Below are 23,452 nucleotides of genomic sequence, written 5' to 3' on the forward strand. Positions count from 1 at the left end.
ACTCAACACACAATAAAGCTCTGGAATTTGTTGCCAGAGGATGTAGTTAGTGCAGTTAGTGTAGCTGGGTTCAAAAAAGGTTTGGATAAGTTCTTGGAGGAGAAGTCCATTAATGGCTATTAATCAATTTTACTTAGGGAATAGCCACTGCTATTAATTGCATCAGTAGCATGGGATCTTCTTAGTGTTTGGCTAATTGCCAGGTTCTTGTGGCCTGGTTTTGGCCTCTGTTGGAAACAGGATGCTGGGCTTGATGGACCCTTGGTCTGACCCAGCATGGCAATTTCTTATGTTCCTGTGGTTCTCCAGATGACACCTAGCCTCGTCATTGGAGTTTCGTCTCAGCTGGATTCCCTTCCTGCGCTTGTCCCGCTTTCCGCGTGGTCCGTGACCAGCCTCTTCAGGTTGTGTAGGGCACGCAGTGGGACAGGGTGGTCCGCGACCAGCCCATTGGGTTCGCCAATGTCGGTGGGCTGTGTAGGGCGCCCTGAGAAACAGTGCCAATGTCCGAACCTTCCAAGCTTCTCGTCTCATCCAGACTCTTCCAAGTTCCTCATCTCGTCTAGAGTCTTCCAAGTTCCTGGTCCACATCCAGAGTCTTCTCATCTCGTCTTGAGTCTTCTGTGTCACAAGGCCTCCGTCTGCCCTCATCCTCAGTCCGGCCTGCTGCTTCTTGCCGTTACCTAGCGGCAGGTCTGAAAGGGCTGGGAACGGTCAGAGGACTGTTCACTAACCAACATAATGTTGTTGGCTTCCAGAAGCATGCAAATCTGGCAGACTTTGTCTTCGCCCATGCTGGGACACGCCTCGCCAACCCTCGGTGCTGTCTTGGATTCGTCTGGGGTCGTGCCGAGGCCCAAGGGCACACAATCCCCTCAAGTTGGGATCGTTCTTCTAGCGTTCCCAAACATAACACAGGGTCTCCAAGGTGTTGATTGTTAGGCACATGGCACTCTGTGCCCCCTGTCAGGATTTGCCCTTGATGAGCCAATCGTCGAGGTAGGAAAAAACAGAACTCCATGCCTTCAAAGATGTGCCCCGACAACTGACAGATATTTGGTGAAAACACGGGATGCAGATGCGAGGCCAAAAGGTAGGATTCATTATTGGTAGTGCTGTCAGTCGACCAGGAATCTTAGGTACTGCCGATCCACCTGAAAAATGGGGATATGGACATATCTGTCTTTTAGATTGAGGGAGCAGACCCAGTCTCCTGCTTGGAGAAGGGGAGTTAGGATACCCAGTGAGACCATTTTGAACTTCTTTACCAAGAAGCGGTTTAGAGCTCTCTGGTCCAAAAGGGGCCTGAGACCACGCATCTTCTTGGGGATTAGAAAGTACCTGGAGTAGAACCCTTTGCCCTGTTGGCTGGGTGGAATGGGTTTGACCGCCTGAGCAGAAATGAGAGCGGAGAGCTCCACTCGAAGTATCTGGATGTCCCCAGCCGCTCTCCAGTGAGGAGGAGGAAGCAGAGTGGAAGTCGCTGGAAATGCAGTTGGTAACCCTGACAAATGATGGATAGGACCCAGAGGTCCAATGTGATGGAGAGTTCACCGATCTGCAAATAGCTGAAGATGATCTCTGACCGGGGGGCCAGGGTTTCAAGGAGAAGGCTGGCTGATGCTCCCTAACCGTCAGTCAAAACCCCTTGGCGGGGCTCTGCGGTGGGACTATAGACGCCTGAGGTGGTCTAGGCTGTCTCTGCCTTGTCTTGGGGTCAGGTCTTTGAGCCCTGGACCTCGGTGCAGGTGGGTAATATTTACGAGGTCTATAGAAAGGTTGTTTAGGATATTGCCATGGGGGCTTTCTTGTAGGCTGGGTCTCGGAAGTACTAGCCGAGAATTGCTGAAGGGTCTCTTGGTAATCCTTCAGCTGAACTACAGCCTCCTTAATCCTGTCTCCAACAGGTTCTCTCGGGTTCAAGGCAAGTCAGCCAGATGGTCCTATACCTCATAGCCATGCCATCCAATGGGCACCAATGCCTGCTGCAGCGGATCTGATGGCTGTCTCGAAAACGTCATAACCTGAGCATATTTCATGCTTATCACACTCTAAACCCTGCTGGACAACAGACGAAGTCCTCCTAGAATTGTTGAGGTAGACACTCACTAAATTCCAGGGCCTTTGTCCATAGGTTTCGGGAATATTGTCGTCTTTTACACATGTAAAGTTGGTAGCAGGTTATACGGGCCATGAGCATGGCACCCTGGAATTCTCGGCGTCCCAACGCATCAAGAGCTTTATGCTCACACCTTGGAGGAGCAGAGGCATGGGTACGAATCTTATTAGCCTTTTTCAGGGCAGACTCCACCACCACCAATCGGTAGGGGAGTTGAAGGCGGTTGAACCCAGTGGACGGCTGGACTAGGTACACCACCATCTGTCTCTCTGCTAACCAGCAGCACCGAGATGGGATGCTCCTGCATGGACACATGGATTAAAGCATGCTCAGTGTGCCTAGTCAAAGTTACAGAAAGGTATATAAATGTAAAAGTTCCAGAAACTTTGACATAAGTTTTCCTTGCTGGGCTCCATCCGATGATGTTACCCATGTGTGAGGACTATCATCTTTCTTGACCTAGGAGAATGAAAGTTATCCTCCCTGGGAGTTCAGGTAAGTTTTAACCAAGTACTGATTTATCAAGATAACTAAAATTAGTGGGGCGGATTTTAAATGCCCTGCGCGCGTAAATCCGGCTAGATTTACGCGCGCCGGCGCACCTATTTTGCATAGGCCGCCGGCGCGCACAGAGCCCCGGGACGTGCGTAAGTCCCGGGGCTTCGTAAAAGGGGCGGGGAGGGGGCGTGTCGGGGGCGTTCCCGAAATGCCGCGGCATTTTGGGGGCGGGCCCGGGGGCGTGGTCGAGGCCTCCGGATTAGCTCCCGGGTCGGATTATAAGATACGCGCGGCTACGTGCGTATTTTATAAAATCCAGCATACTTTTGTTCGTGCCTGGTACGTGAACAAAAGTACGCGATCGCGCAAATTTTTAAAATCTACCCCAGTGTGTGTAACTGTCTGTTTTCCTGCAATGGTTCCAATCCTATCTTTTCAGGATAGTTAGATTACTAATATGCTAAAAATAACTCCCAACAGCCAATTTAGGAGAGAATCAATAAAACTGGAGTCAAATAAATTTGTAAATACTCATAGTTGATTCTTTCAATGATGACCACTCCACCTCTCCCAAGTACACACATTTATTATATTTCTATGTTTTGTAGGCAGGCATTTAAAAGGCAGAAACATGACCAGACTACATTCTTCCTTGTTGCAATATGGGTGATTTTAATTAGTTTCCATGTAAATCTGAGGAAATTTAATCTATTAAGACATGCTTACCCTTTTAAGAACATGTATCCCCTTCATTTGGTGGTCATGTTATTGTTGCTGGGAAAGTGCAAGAGGTTACCACACACATTAGTATTTCCCTGCATTTTAATGAATGCTTAGAATACAGATAAACCTTCTGAAAGCCCAACCATTTGTTAACTAACTAAGGGGGTCATTTACTAAGCATTTTCCCCATAGACACAGAATGGGAAAAACCCTTAGTAAATATAGGCCTAACTTTGAAAGTTAGCCAGATAAATCTAGCTGGATCTAGATTTAGGAAATTTTCAGCCACAAACCTAGCTGGTCAGGTGCTGATGAAAATTTGGCTCAAGGTAACCTGGGAAAAATTACCAGCTCATCTTGTCTGCTCAGCAGGTTCTTGACATTTGACCAAAAAGTGAAGAGTGCAGTATCAGACAAATATTTTAATTATACAGGCTCTATACAAGGTTTCTTCCCATAATGATGAAAATAACCACAGTTTTATGTGAAACATGAATATCAAATTAAGTCACTTTTCTCATTCAGTTTAAGTATATTAAACATGTACACATCTTTTCATAAAGCACAAAATCATATACCTAAAAAGGTTTAGATTTTCGGAGTCACAGCTATGCTTTTCTTATTTTTTTGAGCAGTGATTTAAGCAATAGGGCATTTTTTTGAAAAGGCAATTTTATAAATCCAAATAAATAAACAAATGCCAGATATATAGAATTATAGATAGGCTGCAGCCTTCTAGAAGACATGCTTAAAGGTATATAAATGTAAAAGTAATAGAATTGTTTAAAATAATAGAACACAAATTAATTACCATGTAGACTATATTTATACAAGAAATAATCATAGCTGAAATGCATTGATGTACAGTTTAAGCACAAAAAAACACACATTATGTATATATGAGCAAATATTTAAAATATATATATAGAAAAAGTCTGCCAAGACAAAGAAAGTACTTGCTAGTAGTGCATTCATAAAAAAGTCATGTTTCTTAATAAAGTTTATTCAATCATAACTATGCTTATGAAAATACACTCAAAATGGTTAATATAATGCAATTTCATACTACAGGTTGAACTAAAGACTTGTACATGGTTTAAGAAAAAAAACAGGATTTGCAATCAGGTTTATCTTGGTATCTATTACAAAATGTATTCAACATTCTTAAGTACTGCTACAGTTGATAGCTAGAAACATGGAAAAAAATACCTTTGGTTTAATTCAGAAAATAATACAAGTATTGCACTGTAAAAAAAAAAAGAAAAAAAAAAAAAGAAAAGCTTCCAACTTGATGCCAAAAACATAAAAAACAGAACCAGTTTAGAAAAAATTCCACATACTGTCATTGTAAAGGGAAAAAGAGGAAAGCATATATACAACTGACGAAAACAAATCTAATTAGCTTTTGGACTGAGTCAATATTATATCAGTTTTCTTTTACATGAATAAAAGGTTACCAGCCATGTGAAACTTTGCAAATAAACATATAAGAGAGGAAGCTGAAGTAAGCAGATGTACTGATAGCAATTATTTCTACCATAGCCCTAGTTTGGAAGAGGGCAATGCCAAAAGAGAAAAGAGGCCCTGATTCTGAATTTGTTAGGCATATTTGTCCAAGCAGATATTCCTGGATCTGTATCTATGTATAATCAAGTATATATAAACATGGATCCTACACACAATATTACAAAAACTGTTCCTTGTACAGTAAGGTGCCAACTGATGTAATTCAGCACTAGGTTCTCTCCTAATAGCTAAGCTAGTCCAGTGGGATACTGTGATAGGTATTAATGTAAAACAGAAAGTATGAGATCAAGGAAAATGGATACGAAATTAAAAACTTCAGGAAGTGAAATGCACTGCAGCACATATGTTTAACGAACAGTAAAATAAAATATGTGCTTGAGAAAACGTTACTCAGTTTTACACCTTATTTAGAATGTTAGCAATATCAAACCATTTAGTTACAAACAAGAGAGCTACATGTAGCTAATTATGATTTTTTGCTAGTTTGTGTTAACATATTGCCAAACTCTGTGTCTATTATTCTACTTAAGAGATAGACAAAATTTGGGAATTCCAACAGGTTTCATACATTAATAACATTCAGAACTCACACAATGGTTGGGATGAAAACAGAATATTTCTGCTAGAATGGATGTTTAACGGTATACATCTTCGCTCACAGAGACAAATAGTTATATACATTTCTAAAATGTTAACATTACAGACGTGCAACGCCCATTGTAACAGTGGTCCTCAAACTGTGCATGTCAAAATGCTTACAAACAGGTTAAGAGCTAAAAAAAACAATAAGGCATTCCCAAACAAAGAAAACTAAGGGTAAAAACTAGTTATTGGCTTTCAACTTAATAAACTAATACAACTCACTTTAGTGCTTAGAATTGCAGTTACAATACAAAATGCATGAAACACTGGGTTTCAGAGTAATATTTTTGTGGTGCATCCTGTTTTGTTATAGCTCAAATGAAGTTTGAGTACCACTGCATTATTTGGTAAGGATTATTGCCTAAAATAGGCCTTGCTTTTTGACTGAATCATAAAAAAAACAGGATGGGACAGTCTATTCCTTAGTCAAATATTAGGAGAAATTTCCCCTTACTGGAAACTAAAATTAGAATATTGCAAAACATTTTGAAATACATGTATAAGCATATCCACATACAGATGTATAGACACATATGATCCATATACACATACACCTTCTTTTTTGTTCCTAGTTATGAAGATATTCGTATATCTCTACATGGTACTGGAATTCCCAATCTCTGATCAAACCTCTTACAAAAGGTGGCAACATTTTAAAATGGAAAAGCAAGAACCTTTGTTAATAAAGCAGCATCTAGAAAGAGCACTTACAACTGGTTGTTTAGGAAGACAAAATATTACCTAGTTTTATTTTTTTTTTAAAGGTTTAAACATAAATATATAGTTGCAACTTGATCTTCAGTTGGCAATGATTGTCAGAGTCAAGATAGCTATTCCACAATATCTAATCACATATAAACAAGAAAACATACTATACAAAATAAAAGAACTTATTTCTGCCCCAGGGAAATTTTTTCCCTCAAATCTTTGGCCTCCTATTATGCTAAAGAACCATATATGCAAAAGCATCTCTGCACTCTATTCATTCAAGTTAGATTTGCACCTACTTTGAAATGTGGACAAACCCTTGAGATTCCAGAAGAAATATAGCCATGGATAAACAGATATTTTAGATTTGTTAACAGAACTTCCAATTCATTCAAAAATTACATGAATGAATATAGATAAAACTATTTCCCTGGGAAGTCACATTTCAATCAACAGTCAAGTGAAATCACATTATTTTTTATGCTTTTCAAATCAGTTTCATAAAACATATATAGACCGACACTGATGTTATAGCAACAGAAAAAAAATGACTGTCCCTCTCAGAAGTTCACAGTGACCTTTGGAGGTAATACTCTTCTCAGTTTTCAGCTTTAGAAAATCCCCTTTCATTTATGTATTCCCTTCAGGTCATTATGTTCAATGTCAGTCTATATTTGCTAGATGTATGCATACACACACATATATATAATATATATATATATATATATATATATATATATATATATATTAGTCTCTCATCAGGCATAAAATAATATGGTGGCATAGTGCTCAGCATTTTTGCCTTTACCATACAAAGGGCAGCACATTCCAGAGATCTGAACTATCAGTCTACAGGTACTCAAGTATGTGCCTTGAGTACCTGTACACTGTATGTAGGCGTAGACATGCCCAAGGTAACTATTTTTACTTAATGAGCCACTTTAGCAGCACACCTATTCTCAGAGTCAAATTAAAATGTTATATTCTTTTAGATCTTACAATTTTGTATTCCATTTAAGATGTGCTACTTTAACTTGTATGGTATAGTTATGCTGAGAGATCCCAAATAGCCACAAATGTGATACACATATGTATAGGCTTACTTTTCACTATTAACAGTTCCAGTCTAAGCTATTAATAGGTATTGATAATGAGTCATCTTTATCATAAGTAGGACCTGAAGTAACATTTTAATTAGGGTGGAATTTAAATGCCACCTGGTATTTATCCATCTCTTCTTTAATACCTGATGGTTTGGTAGCCTCAAGTGGTATTTTAATCCATTAACTTGAATGGATAAAGAGAAATAGAAAGTTCTAAATCTTTCCTTTCCAGGTTTGCTGCTTACCAATCCTTTCAGGAGTGGTAGACTATAATGCAAAGTAAAGTTAAAACAAACAAAACGTTTAAAGTGAAACATATTACAGCAATGCTATATGCTGAATGTGCAATTTATGAACTGTCCTTGCTGCAAGTAATAGGAAAGTCTGAAGAAAATTAATGACCATCACTGGACAGTCCATCTATGCTCCCTATTATTAAATAAAATCCACACCAATGTGATTACATTTTCACTCTGCTTTGCAAGAAAAATGCTTAGAGTATGATAAAGTTAGAAATCTTCCTGCTTGACTTGTTTGGCTACAAATTTTTCAGTTTAAGATAATTTTGCAAAATAATCTGCCATTTTTTGAAAAGTTTTCAACAGCTAGGAATGTCTCATAAAAATATAAAACTCAAGGGCGGTATACTATAAGATGACTCATGGTAAGCAACCAACCTGAAGGTTTGAAAATAAAGAAATTACATAAACAAAATAAGCATGTATATCACAAAGTATACATATATAGCACAAATACTATTTCTAAAGACTTAAACTGCATAGATAAAATAAAAAATGCAATGTGCAATACTGTGAGCCCTTAAAGCACCATGATAAGTCTTTTAAAAAGTCTATTGCTTGATCCTTAACACCACCATCAATATCTACCAAGACACATCAGGGTATATTTCCAAAAAATATCTGTCTCCAATCAGAAGTTCAGTATGCAACAGAGACCGTACTCTCTCCAAGTCTCAGTGTCTGGTTATGGGATGTGAAAAATCTGTTCAAGAATACACTAATTTTTGAATCAAAGCAAGTTAACCTCTAATATCATTCTCTTCTTTCCACCCAAAGTGCTCACTTTATCAAACAGAAGCAATCATTCTATTAGATAAACTATTCAGAATAATTCACCACTTAGCACACCAAGATTCATCAAGCTGAAGACAAAACTAAAGATTAATTTGGGAAAAACTAGCAGTTAAAAATTAACAACTTCTCCCTCAAATACTAGTCTTGACCACCACCACTTGAATCTCAATGGTACAGTTTACACATAGATGATAGTCTGTTCACTAAATCTCTGATTTAGACAATAATTTACTCAGCTAAGCTTAATATTGTTTTTTAACCAGACTATAGTTGTACACCAAGTTAACAAAACACAAACCATTATGTCCCTTAGCAACACTTTCTAAACAAGGGACATATTAGGTTAATAGATTCAATATCACATAGTAAAGGCAGCAGAGAGGTTTTCATCTAAATCAACAAGTCAAAAACAAACAGTACTTAAGATAAAAAGCAAAACTTGTCTAGAATAACTTTACATAATATGAGGCAGCAATTAGAAACTAAACTCAAAACCTCACCAGCAAGGGGCTTTACTTATTCCTGCCCCTTTGCTGCTTTCTCAAGGTAGTACACATTTACCAAATGACGATTCAGGTGCTTACTATATTCTCCTTCTTTTCTAAATGTACGATCACAAAATATACAAACAAACTTCTCCACAGTCACCTTGGATTTAGCTGATTCTGATACAACAGCTTTACTTCCCATTGCTTTTGGTATGGAACGTGCCCCATTTAACCCAGAATCATCACTTATTTCTGAAATATTGTCACTTATGTCACTGCCATCATGGCTATGAATACCTTCATCCTCATCCATTTCCATGGATTCAACCACAGCAGTGTTATCTTTGTCGAGCACAAACACAGCTTCTTTTGACTTCTTCTCACAATGTCCTTGTGTCTTTTCTTTATTAGGAATGTCAGTATTAGCCTGATCGATCAGATCTGAATTTGTCACCTGCAGTATTTCACATGTTTTGTGTACTGTATTTTCCTGATGATCTTCATTTGATTCAGTAAGGCCTTCCAGGCATCTGTCAGGCATGTCAGCTGGGTCTGCCTGGCGCCCATCGCGCATATCAACTGGGTCTGCTGAGTGCTTGTCAAGTGTGTCAACTGGGTTTGCCACATGCTCATTAAGCGTGTCAATTGGATTCACCAAGTTTTTGTCAAGCAAGTCAGCTGGGTCCGCTGGGTGCTCATCAAGCGTGTCAACTAGGTCCGCCGGGAGCTCATTGTGTGCGTCAACTGGGTCCACTGGGAGCTCTTCTCTCTTGTCAACTGGGTTCGCTGGGTGCTTATAGCGCATGTCAATTGGGTTTGCCGGGTGCTCAAAGCACATGTCAACTGGGTCCGCCGGGTGCTCATCATGCGTGTTAACTGAGTTCACTGGGTGCTTGTAGTGCATGTCGACTAGGTCCACCGGATGCTCGTCATGTGTGTCACCTGGATCTGCTGGATGCCTGTCATCCATCACATCATCTGCTAGTACCTTTAAGATTTGCTTAGAGGGCAGTGCACTGGAAAGTGCCTTGGTGCAGCTAGTTGTAACCTCATTCTCCGGCTGCTTTTCAGTTTTAGTCTGATTGGTAGTTTCTCTACTCTCCTCCACTTCAACAAGCAACTCCTTAGCTTCCACCCCCAACTCTACTACTTTCTCAGCTGGTGATTGTGTGGGAAGTTCATTCTTCTTGCTCTTATCTGTATTGGCAACATGAGAAGCACAGTCTACTAGCACAGGAAAAACATCACTAGATTCTAGCGCCTTCTGCTGATCAGAAGGGTCAGCTATTCTACTGACATCCTTTACAACCATAGTCTTCCTAGGAATTAACTTCTTTTGGCGCTTTCCTTGAGCAACTAGTTTTTTAATTTTCTTCTTGTACTTATTTCTTAAAACTTTCTTTTTCTTGCCTTTCTTGAGACAGGACTTTTGCTTTTTGGATGTCTTACATTTGATATGTTTCTTCTGGATTTTCTGAGAAGCTCTAGTTTTGCATTCCAGTTTCATTTTCTTTTTTGTACCATATGTGTGATTTATAAGATCTTGTTTTACTGTAGCGAATTCAGCTTCAGCTTTTCTTTTGACACCTTTTGTTTTACTGGATTTATCCAAGCGTTTTTCAGTTTTCATATCCATCACATTCTTGTTCTCAGGGGCTACCTTATGCCTTTTAGTTTTCACCTGGCCCATAAAAGGACCAGTGCTTACTTTATCTTTTGAGCTCTCCCTTTTCTCCACTTTTACAGTTTTTTCATTCTTCTTTTCCTCTGCCTCGCCTTTAAGCTTTGTGTGTTCTCTGTCAGATTTCTCACTTGCAGCAGAATCTGAAAAATCTGTTTCATTTTTTTTGGTCCGCAGTTTCACTTTGGAAACATCCATTGTGATGTCTGAGCAATCCGGGTGTCTGGATTTAATGTGGTACTGCAGGTTGCATTTCTTGGATGCAGCATAGTCGCACACTGGGCAGAGGAACTGGCGTGGATTTACATGGAGCTCCACATGCTTTTTGAAGTTACTCCGATCTGCTGTTTTATAATCGCAATGGGGGCATGTCAGGGGCTTCGGACCATTGTGAACCTGTCTTGCATGGCGAGTCACTTCATGCTGGTTGGCTGCCACATAGCTGCACTGTTCACATTTAAATGGCTTCTCACCTAAGGAAACAGATAAATATTAGTGAGAAACCAAGCACAGCTAACAATATTACTGATCAATAAAATTATACACACAATACATTCACAAAGGTGTCATGCTTATTTGTTCAAGATGCATAACATGCAAGTCATTTTAACAAAATTAAATGTCATTTTATATTGGAGGATAATACATTTACAACATTCATATAAAACATAACAAATAAAGGCAAGAATTACATCACATGTAAGAATACCTACCAGTACTGATCACTCAATAGTTATGTTAGTAAATGGATTCCATACCCAACTGGTCCATTGAATGCATTGTAGAAAAATAGAAATTAGAGTTGTTAAGTCGTCTTTTACATATCAAACACACATTTTTTTTTTTTTTAACTACGGTTCTGTATACTCAAAGTTCTATCAAGTTTATGATCGTATATTGGAAAATTTCCAAATTATTTAAAATGGGTCTCTCTCAAGGACAGCTAAAAACTCAAGTGTGCAGTATGGCTTTCTATATGCATCAAATTTTTTCCTATTAGATAAAATCAGTCTTTTGGCTGATATGGATATCATTTTTTTGTGAATTATTTAAAAGTTTTACATTTTTTTGTAATCATCAGCAAGTATAGTTAATTTGCAAATATCAAGCCTGATATTAAAATGCTACTTAGCCGGATAAGTCAGACTTATCCAGTTAAATGGAATCCTCTGAATATCTGGTTATGGAGATCGCCAGATAAGCTATGGGTGAGTAGTGGACCTGCCATACAGCAGGTCTTTCACATATCAAACACAAATTTTGATATGTGAAAGACCTTTCCTCCGCTCCAAGCTCCTTACAAACAGTGTCTGCTCCCGACCTCCACATTCATCCGACATGGCAGCACCTCGCCCCATTCCCAAACTCATCCACCGCCATAACCATAACCCCAACCCCTTCCACTCTCACTATCCCAACAAAACTCTCACACACCACACCTACCTCGCCAGACGCCTCACCAACATCACCATCAACCCCAGGGTCCTCTGGTCCCCGTTTACCATCCTTACCCTATTCCTCATCAACGCCCAGTCAATCACCAAGAAAATCCCCATCCTCCATGACCTACTCCTTGACACCCTACCCGACATCTTCTGCATCACCGAATCCTGGCTGAAAAGCACTGACGTGTACTACTGAACCAGCTCCCCAAAGACATCTACAACATTTTTTCCATCCCTAGACCAAAAAGAAAAGGGGGCAGCCTACTATTCACAGCACATAAGAAATATAAATTCTCCTTCAACCTCCCCCCCCCATTCGAGACCAACCTGTTTAAATCCAAAAACCTCCAAATCCTCCTTCTCTACGCACCCCCTGGAGCACTCCAACACAACCTATTCCCCCTGATCGAAACAATAACCACCATCATCAACATGCAGGACCCCGCCATCATACTAGGGGACTTCAAATCTCCACATCGACGCAACCCTCTCTCTCCAACCTGTGAACTCCTCCTTTCCACCATGTTCACTATGGATTCAACCAAATCATCAACACCCCCACCCAAAAATCCGGTCATACCCTTGACCTAATTTTCACCAACAACAAAATATCCAATATACACCCACCCACAACCACTGCAACACCTTGGTCCGACCATAAACTCGTCCAAACCAAGTTCCATCTTCAACTTCCCCTCACAAAGTCAGCCTGTCACACCAACGTCATTGAATTCACTAAACCCTGCTCCAGTGACGAACTTGCCGAATTACTACCCGAAGCCTTAAAGACCATCGACAAGAATGACGTCAACTCCGCCATCAACTCAGATATAGCCAATTCAAAATGCCCCACCTTAAGAAAAGTAATCAAAACATCAGCCAAGCACAAGACCCCTTGGTACACCCCTGAACTCAAAAACACAAAACGAACCCTGAGCCAAACAGAAAAACAATGGAGAAGAACCCCAATGCCCGAACCGACCTCAGCACAGCAAACTGGAATTTCTATACAAAAAAAATCCACGAATACCAATTCAACCCTAGGACACTTTTCTCCTACGTTGCAGACCTAACCAAAATGCTACAACCCAAGACATCCCCACCATCTCCAGTGATAACCTAGCATGCTTCTTCAAAGATAAAGTCTCCAACATCATTGACAAGATCCCCCCCAGTCAATAGTGACCTACCAGAACCACCCTCTCACTACACCACGTGGTCACATTTTGAACCCGTTGCATCCACTGAAATTGAATCCTTCATTCAAAAGACTAAACCCACCACACATCCACTGGACCCAATACCCATCAAAACCTTAAAACTCGTCACCAAGCTCATCTCCAGACCAATAGACGATATAATCAACTTATCCCTCGAGAAAGGCATCTTCCCTGACAAGCTCAAAAATGCAGTAGTCAAACCCATCCTCAAAAAACCGCAACTTGACAAATCTGACCCAGAAAACTACAGACCAGCCTCCAACCTCCCATTCATTGCCAAGATTCTCGAAAAAAAAACAGCAATCAACTCACGGATCACCTCGAAAACCAGAACATCCTGCTACCAGCACAACATGGTTTCAGGAAACCATTCAGCACCGAAACCCTTCTTCTCACCCTCACCAACACTATCCTTAGAGGTCTCGACCGTGGCCACTCCTACCTCTTGATTCTCCTTGACATATCCGCCACCTTCGACACCATCAATCACAAAACTCTACTAACCAGACTCCAAGAAATTGGCCTCTCTCACAAACAGAACATTCAATATAAAGATAAATACTTCAGAATCTTCCCAGATACCCCTTCCGCATGGCATCCCACAGGGATCTTCCCTCTCCCCCACCCTATTTAACATAAACCCCCTCCTGCTTTGCCAGTTAGTCTCGGATTCAAACCTCACATACTATGTATACGCGGACGACATACAAATCCTGCTCCCCATAGAAAAAACCATCGAAAATACTCTGAAAAACTGGAATCATCTCCTCACAAAAATAACTCTTCTTCTGTAACAACTGTCACTCTGCCTCAACCTAAACAAGACCGAGATCCTCACCCCTCCCCAACAACTTCACACCTAACCCCAAGGGGTCACAACTTACTCATGCTACAAAAAACCTAGGAGTAACCATCGATAGCGAGCTACACTTCAAACATCACATCTCCGCAATGATCAAGGACGGATTCTTTAAACTGAAAACCCTGAAAAAACTCAAACCTTTCTTCATGCCCAAGACTACTGAACCGTCCACCAAACAATACTCTTTTCCAAACTCGACTATTGCAATACTCTACTCGTTGGCCTCCCCGAAGCCACCATCAGACCACTACAGGTACTACAAAACGCCGCCGCTAGATCTATCATAAACATCAAAAAATGCAACCACATCACCCCCCCCACCCTCAAAGAACTACATTGGCTACCCATCAGCCAAAGAATAATATAAAACCCTAACCCTCATCCATAAAAAAATGATCAACAATAAGATGGATTGGTTAAACTCTGCCATACTCCCATATACCCCACATAGAAACCTCAGATCTATGAACTCTGGGCTCCTCACCATCCCCAACTCCAAAACAGCGCACCTCACCTATACCTGAAAACGAGCCATATCAGTAACCAGTCCCACGCTATGGAACTCTCCCCCGCCCCTCCTCAGAAATGAACCTTCTACTCAAATTTTCAAAAAACACCTCAAAACCTGGCTCTTCCTAAAAGCCTTCCCGCCAAAAACTGAGCCCCCTTGCCCAGGCCCCCCACCCCTGCTTAGAAATGAATCTTCCCCAGTTCTCCATCAACCACCCCTGTGGTTCCCCTTGTAAAGTAACTGTATATAGTTAATCCCCAATGCCACCTTATCTCTCTTTCTATCTTCTCCAATTCACATGTTAAATGTTATTTTTCAAAGTTACTTTCAGGCAGATACTGTTAACCTGCCCTTGGATGCGCGTTTTCTCTTACCCCTTATTCAGTGGACTCTCTACCTGGGTAACATCAAGCTAGGTTGAGAGAACACTGCACAAATCTCATCTTTGGGTGAGTTTCCTCCCTCCGAAGGTCATCAAATCTTCACAAGAGAGCACTGTTCTGTTCGGGGCCCTGATAGCTTGGCTAGCTCTCCAGGAGCTTAAAACCACATGTGCGAAAAACATCGCAACTGCGATAAAGCCATATTGCATGGCTTTACGCAAATGAAAAAGGTGTAGTTAAAATTTGCGTTAAAGTTGTGCGATATGGCTTCACAAAACTGTGAGCAGGAATCATACTTTGCCCAAAGAAAAGCTAACCACAAATTTAAACATTGGCAGCCAAGGGTGGGTCTAGGACTGAACGGCCTTTACTAGAGGAAAGCAAATGTTGCTTACCTGTAACAGGTGTTCTCACGGGACAGCAGATGTTAGTCCTCACATATGGGTGACATCATCAGGATGGAGCCCAATCACGGAAAACTTCTGTTAAAGTTTCCAGAACTTTGACTGGCCCCTACTGGGCATGCCCAGCATGGCACTAATCCTGCAGCCAGCAGGGGTCCCCCTTCAGTCTTATTTGAAAGCTACAGGCAGTGCCGAAAAATAAAACAAAACGTTACAAACCCAACACCGCGGGGTGGCGGGCGGGTTTCGTGAGGACTAACATCCTGCTGTCCTGTGAGAATACCTGTTACAGAGAAGCAACATTTGCTTTCTCACAGGACAAGCAGGATGGTAGTCCTCACATATGGGTGAGTACCGAGCTGAGGATGTCCGAACATGTACCAAATGTACCCAACGGCGTGCAACAGGCATAACAACTGGGGTGAAATTTGGTAGAGGGCATCCTGAACCCCACCGGGCAGGCGGAAGGGTGTTGGTACGTCACGTTGGAAATAGGTTACGCAGGACAGATTGGCCGAAGATGGAATCCTGTCTTCCGGCTTTGTCCAAACAATAGTGGGCTGCGAAAGTGTGGAGAGACCTCCAGGTGGCAGCCCTGCAAATATCAGGAAGCGGCACCGATCGTAGGTGTGCTACTGAAGTCGCCATGGCCCTCACAGAGTGTGCTTTAACACGGTCTTGAAAAGGAATGCCTGCTTGCTGGTAGCAAAGAGATATGCAGTCTGCCAACCAGGAGGAGAGAGTCTGCTTACCCACAGGTTGCCCTAATTTGTTAGGATGGAAAGAGACGAATAACTAACTGCTCTTCCTGTAGGCAACTGTACGGTCTAGGTAGAACACTAGAGCCCGTTTACAATCAAGGGTATGCAGAGCCTGTTCCCCTGGGTTGGAGTGGGGCCTGGGAAAGAAGATGGGTAGTATGATGGATTGATTAATGTGAAACTCCGAAACTACCTTAGGCAAAAACTTAGGCAGGAGTTTAGTGTAAGGCGGATAGGTAACTAGGGCCTGTAACTCACTAACCCTGCGAGCTGAAGTGATAGCCAAAAGGAAAATCACTTTCCATGTAAGATATTTTAGGTCACAGGAGTGAAGAGGTTCGAATGGTGGTTTCATGAGCCGCCCGAGAACCAGATTAAGGTCCCAAGAAGGGGCCGGAGGACGTAAAGGTGGCTTGATATGGAGCAAGCCTTTAAGAAAACGTGTTACGAGGGGTTGTACCGACATGCATTCTGATGGAAGAGGTCTTTAGACCTGATTCCGATAAGTGCCAGAGATAGTCCAAAAACCTTGGGATTGGACAGGAAAAGGGATTGCGAAGAACACCATGATGTATACCTTTTCCATTTATAGGAATAAGACTTTCTTGTGGAAGGCTTCCGTGAACGAGAAACGGAATCTGAAAGGTTAAGTAGTTGAAGGATTAACCTTTCAACATCCATGCCGTCAGGGACAAGGCCTGAAGATTGGGATGGCGTAAACATCCATCGTTCTGAGTGATCAGAAGCGGGTACGTTCCCAAGGGAATGTGCCTGCGGATGGAGAGATCCTGGAGTATGGGAAACCACACTTGGCGTGGCCAGTGAGGTGCTATCAGGATCATGGTTCCCTTGTCCTGACGGAGTTTCATGAGAGTCTTCGAGAGAAGAGGAAGTGGAGGGAATGCATAAAGCAGACCAGCAGCCCACGAGAGGGAGAATGCATCTCTGGGCAGAGAGCGCTCACTGCGAATGAGGGAGCAATAATTGTCCACCTTGCGGTTCTGAGGGGACGCAAAGAGGTCTATTTGGGGATGACCCCATTGCTGGAAGAGAGGGGTCGCTATGGAGGGATTGAGAGACCACTCGTGCGGTTGGAAGACACGACTCAGTTTGTCTGCCAAGACATTGTGCACTCCCGGCAAATAGGTGGCCCTGAGGTACATCGAGTGGGAGAGTGCTTCCGCCCAAATCTGTGCAGCTTCCTGACACAGAAGGAAGGAGCCTGTGCCTCCCTGATTGTTGATGTACCACATGGCCACCTGGTTGTCCGTCTGAATCAGGATGACGTGATTTGATAGGCAATCCTGAAAAGCTCTGAGAGCATAGCGCATCGCTTGAAGCTCCAGGAAATTTATCTGGTGTTTGGCTTCCTCTGGAGACCAAAATCCTTGTGACTGCAGATCGTTCACATGAGCTCCCCAGCCGAGGTTGGAAGCGTCAGTGGTGAGAACGAGTTGAGGATCTGGCAGGTGAAAAGGCAGTCCATGGAGGAGATTGTTCTGATCTTTCCACCAGGTGAGAGACAGACGGAGTGCGTTGGTGATGTGGACAATGGTTGACAGAGGCTGAGTCGCTTGAATCCATTGTGACCTCAGAGTCCATTGGTGTGAGATGGACTGAGGACACCATGTGTCCGAGAAGGACAAGGAATTGTCGAGCTGTTGCTGTATACTGAGACTGCAACTGATGAGCGAGGGACACGAGGGTTTGCACTCGTTGTTGAGGTAAAAAGGCTTTTGCCTGTAAGGTGTCCAAGTCCAAGTCTGCCCCAATGAACGATAAGGTTTGAGATGGGACTAAATAGGATTTCTCGTAATTGACGAGAAATCCTAGAGAAATTAGAGTGTGTAGGGTCAAATCCAGGGACGATCGAGCGGCTTGTTGGGTTGGGGCCCTGATTAACCAGTCGTCTAGATAGGGGTAGACGTTAACACCTTCTTTCCTGAGAAAGGCTGCGACAACCACGAGACATTTGGTAAAGACTTGTGGTGCAGATGCTAGGCCGAATGGAAGCACTCGGTATTGATAGTGCTTTGGGCCTACTAAAAACCTGAGATACTTGTGATGAGCTGGAGCTATCACAATGTGGGTGTACGCGTCCTGGAAGTCCAGAGAGCAGAGCCAGTCTCCTCTTTGTAGAAGAGGTAGAAGCGAGCCCAAGCTTACCATCTTGAACTTTTCCCACTGGAGGTACTTGTTGAGGGCACATAGGTCCAGAATTGGACGAAGCCCCCCGGATTTTTTGGGAATCAAAAAGTACCGGGAATAGAACCCTAGGCCTTGTTGTGAAAGAGGGACGGGTTCTATTGCTCTTAACTGGAGAAGAAGGGAAACCTCCTGCTCCAGAGGGACAGAGTGGTCGGTTACTCTCCACGCTTGTAGAGGTGGTGATTCCGGTGGAAGAACAAGAAAGTTCAGGTGGTAACCCTGAGCAATGATTGCTAGCACCCATTGGTCGGTTGTAATTGATTGCCACATGCCGTGAAAGTGGCACAATCGACCTCCCACTGGTATGGCTGGCAGAGGGATCAGGCTGCTGCTCTCCAAGGGAACGTCAAAAACCTGAAGCAGGCCCTGGCTGGGGAGCTGCTTGTGGCTTTTGCTTCCGGGGCTGAGATTTCTGATAAGGCCTCGTAACTCGGGACCTTCTTGGTGGAGGATAGTACTTCCTTGGGCGGAAGAATGACTTCTTAGAGTCCTTCTTGAAGGGCTGTCTAGAAGGGAAGTCAGAAGGTATCGATGAGAGCTGTTTGAGGGTCTCATGATGGTCCTTTAATTCCGCCACTATTTGCTGAATCTGTTCACCGAACAGATTATCTCCTATACAGGGCAGGTCAGAGAGCCTGTCTGGTACTTCTGGGCGAAGGTCAGAAGACTTGAGCCAGGCCCAGCATCTTGCCGAAATGGCAGTTGCAGACACTCTAGTGGAGGTGTCGAAGATATCGTAGGCAATGCCTTGTCGAAACCCTTGTTGACAAGGGTTTGAAGATGTTCTTGAAATTGGTCAGGCAGGGTTTCAGAGAAGTCCTGTATTTGCTTGAAAATGACCCTGTTGTATTGGGTCATATACAGCTGGTAAGAAGCAATCCTGGAGATAAGCATGGCCCCTTGGAACACTCGATGACCAATATTGTTGAGGAACTTGTGTTCCTTGACAGGAGGGGTAGAGGAGTGTGGTTTCATCCTTTTTGCTTTCTTTTGAGCCGATTCCACCACAACTGAGTGGTGGTCAAGCTGAGATTTTTGAAAACCAGGGGCTGACTGTACCAAATAAGTAGTGTCAGCCTTTCTGTGTACTGGGGCAACGGATCCAGGGTTTTCCCAGGTTTTTTTGAGGAGGTCAAGAAGAACTTGATGAATGGGAATAGAAGTGATCACTTTAGGGGCATCCAGGAATTGGAGAAGCTCCATCATCTGGTGCCTATCATCTTGCTCCGTCTGAAGCTGGAAAGGGACCAATTCTGACATTTCCTTCACAAAATTAATTAAAGAGAAGTCCTCTGGAGGAGAACGCTTTCTACTTTCAGTAGGAGAGGGAGGTGAAAGCAAGTCATCGGTGTCTGTGGAAGTATCCCCAGGTGTCATAAGGATCAGAAGGCTGACCTGTAGGATGAGAAGGGGGTTGGATACCTGAAGGGCCCGGCTGAGGCTCCGAGAAAATCGAAGGAATCATCGGGGGCACCGTGGACGCCCTGGGGGGCATTGGTGCCGGCATCGAAGGCATCGATGGCGCCGATGTGCGTATCGCTCCCGATGAATGAATCGGTGGCAAGGGACGACATGGCATCGATGGCTGAGGCAATACCCCCGAAGGAGGAATGCGAAACGGTGTTTCTCCTCCCAATGAAGCTGTCATCGGGGGGTGCACCGGGGCAATCGGAAACCCGGGAATTACCGGTGGAAGGGCAGTCATGAGGCCTCCATCCGGGATAGCAGCGGTGCCAGCGCTGCTGGAATTGGGTCAGTGACCGGTTCCACTCTTGGTGCCGGTGTCGGCGCCGGAGGGACCTGGAGTCGTTGCAATGCCTTGTCGATGGCCTCCTGGACCAGCCGGTCCAGTTCTTCCTGGAGACCTGGGGCAATCAGCTCCGGCTCCGTGATGGAAGAGGGAGGCTGAGGCACAGTCGGAAGGACCACCTTTACAGGCGGAATCGCTATTCCCAAACCCCGATCGGGTGAGGGTGGCCTCGATGTCCCGGTCACAGGAGTGGTCGGTGCCATTCCTGGACGGGGCTTCTTCGATGGTGGCTTGGACGGTTGGGGGGGGTCGATGATTTCGCTCCCTCGTCGGTCCGAGACTTACGACGCCAATGGCGATGTTTCTCCCTTCGATCCCCTCGATCTTGAGGGGGAGAAACGGGAGTCGATGGCCGTGAAGACGTTGATGGCGGGCGGTCACCGGATGGTTGTCGATGGTGGTGTGACTTCGACGGTGCCGGTTCCAATGATGTCGATGCGATGGACGGCGTCGCGGTGTGAGCACGGAAAAGGAGTTCCATCTTCTCCATTCTGGCTTTGCGACCTTTTGGTGTCGTGAGGGCACATTTGGTGCAAGTCAGGACATCATGCTCAAGGTCTAAACACATTACACAGACTCTATGAGGGTCTGTGATAGATATGGTGCGAGTACAGTCCAGGCACAGACGAAAACCCGACACCATGGCCATAGAAAAAATCAAGTCGCGGTACAGTCGACGGCCAGTAGGCTGCGAGGGCCAAACTCAACGGTAATCGACGAAAAACGGTGAAAAACTTACCGGAGTACCGCGGCCTGAGAAAAGTTAGATGAGGGACCCCTGTGGGGCAAAATAATTTTAAATAAGTCCATGAGGAAAATTCCTGTCAAGAATGTGTTTAGAGCTCCTAAAATGTGAGGCTACTGCTGCGCAGAAAAAAGAAGACTGAAGGGGGACCCCTGCTGGCTGCAGGGTTAGTGCCATGCTGGGCATGCCCAGTAGGGGCCAGTCAAAGTTCTGGAAACTTTGACAGAAGTTTTCCGTGATTGGGCTCCATCCTGATGGTCACCCATATGTGAGGACTACCATCCTGCTTGTCCTGTGAGAAAGGAAATTATCAGGTAAGTAGTAATTTCTCCTTCTTTAGCGTTTGGGCAGGTCAATCTCAACAGGGGGATGTACCAAAGCTAATCTTGAAAGGGGAGGAAGGCTGCCAGCAGTCCAGTCAATATCCCCCACGCAAACACAGCATCCCTTCTCTCAAGTTCTAACATCCAAGCGGTAATGCTTGGGAAAAGGTGTGCAAAGATGATCATGTCGCTGCTCAGCAAATTTCAGCAGACGACAACAAACAAGTTCCACCCATATACTGCCTGAGCCCTCGTGGAATGCAGTCTGATCTGTTTCAGCAAAGCAACCCCAGCAGCCACATAATGACTTCCTTAACCCAGTGGGCAATCGTTGCCCGTGTCGCCAGTACTCCCTGTTTACTTCCACCATGGAGCACAAACAGGCGATCAGACTTCTGAACAGCCTTAGTCATCTCCAAGTACCACAGTAAATGACGCTTCACATCCAAGGAACGTAAAAAGCGGTATTCATCTCTGTCCCTATCCAAGGCAGGCAGAGAAATGGACCGATTCAAATGAAACTCCAAACAAATTTGGGGAAAAAGGAGGGCACAGTTCGAAGTTGAACTACACTTGGAGTCATACAGAGAAAAGGCTCACGGCAGAAAAGAGCCTGCAGCTTAGAAATCTGATGTGCCGAACAGATTGCTACCAGAAAAACTGTCTTCAAGGTAAGCAGCCTCAAGGAAAGAGTACACAACAGTTGAAAAGTCGGACCTGCCAAAAACACGAGGACCAAGTTAGGATCCCACAGAAGCACCGGAAGCTGCAATGGAAGGTGAAGATGCTTAATTCCCTGCAAGAAATGGGATATGACCAGATGGGAAGACAAAGGCCCTCCATTGACTCTCCCCCATAGTAAGTCAGAGTTGCAACTTGAACCTTCAAGGTGTTAAGGACCAAACCCTTCAGCAAGCCATCTTGTAAAAATTTTAAAATCAAAACAATATCCACCTTGAGCGGCTGAGTACCTCGCTCAGAACATCAGGCCTGGCTGGATGGTGGGGGGGGGGGGGGGCGGAGTCAAGATGGCAGCATGTGAGTAGTGTCTCCTGAGCTGCCTGCTTATTGCCTCAGTTTTTGTGGTGTTTTACCATCGATATGCCTCCAAAACGAAAGGGTAGAGTGCGGGTGTTTCCCTTGGCACACCCCCCCCCCCCCCAGTCAGTGTACTATCAAGGAGCTCGCTACCATCTACCCTTTGTCGGGGGATGTGGTCCCCGCTGATGGTTTTGGAAGAGGAGACTCCGTTTCATCTGGGGAAATATCTTTAAGTCCCCCGGAGTTAAGGCCACCCCTGGCACATTCTATCCTCTCTCCTCCGTATCTGGCACTCACAGCCACGGGAGTGGAATACCCGAGAGCTGTGATAGAGGGAGTTGCCATTGAGAGTGTGGCTGGAACTATGGCATCAACGGCGGGGAGAGTGAGTTGTCTTGACAACTCTGTTATCGCTCAGGCAGCTCTTTCTAGTGGAGGTGAGTCCACTTTGATTTCTACCTTAAGTATACAATCTTCAATGACTCCATCTTTGCTAGCTGAGCATGTATCTTTGCCATCATCCCTCCCCAAGCCGGCCGAGGTGACATTGGACTCACTGTAGGAACTAGTGGCACAGCTGGGCCCTGCCTTTCAAGAATGCTGTTCACAGATTAAGCAGATTTCTTCCAAAATGGACGCTCTAACTCTCTGGAACACAACTCTCAATTAACAAAGCATACCAATAGGATTCAAAATCTGGAGGACCAAGTGAAATCTGTTCAGAATCTGCAAGCAACGTTAGTCCAGGAATGTCTGATTTTGAATAGGAAAGTTGAGTTTGTGGAAAATCGTTTAAGATGTTTAAACGTAAGGCTTTTGAACTTTCCAAGATTAGTTGGTGAACAGCCACGTGTTACTCTTCGGAAGTATAGGACTGAAATATTATTACATATTCCTTCAGAAAACATTCCTCTACTTAAAGTATATTTTCTACCTTTTTCATGTGTAAGAGAGAATGAGGAACAGGGCCTTTTGGATTTAGGGAATTTAATTGAACTCTTGGAATCTTCTACTACTGAGATTAATGAAAGAGCAACGTTGCTAGTAACATTTATTTGTGAACAAGATCTAGGCTTGACCATGTGTAATTATTTTCAGTATATGGGAGTTAATTTCATGGGTCTGTTTATTCAAATTTTCCATGACCTGGCTAAAG

At 43.7% G+C, this 23,452-nt stretch overlaps 1 protein-coding gene across 2 annotated transcripts in view; it reads right to left on the reverse strand.

Annotated features, from left to right (window-relative positions):
* Positions 1-4,322: 4,322 nt before the first annotated feature.
* The window catches only part of REST (RE1 silencing transcription factor), a 67,735-nt gene continuing 48,605 nt past the window's right edge, over positions 4,323-23,452 (reverse strand). For both annotated transcript variants that reach the window (XM_029601025.1, XM_029601015.1), the window contains exon 4: positions 4,323-11,056. In XM_029601025.1, coding sequence (XP_029456885.1) covers positions 8,931-11,056 — 2,126 coding nt within the window. In that variant the 3' untranslated portion in view covers positions 4,323-8,930. The remainder of the gene's footprint in view (positions 11,057-23,452) is intronic.

The sequence above is a fragment of the Rhinatrema bivittatum genome, chromosome 1 (assembly GCF_901001135.1).
Source record: "Rhinatrema bivittatum chromosome 1, aRhiBiv1.1, whole genome shotgun sequence".
NCBI lineage: Eukaryota > Metazoa > Chordata > Amphibia > Gymnophiona > Rhinatrematidae > Rhinatrema > Rhinatrema bivittatum.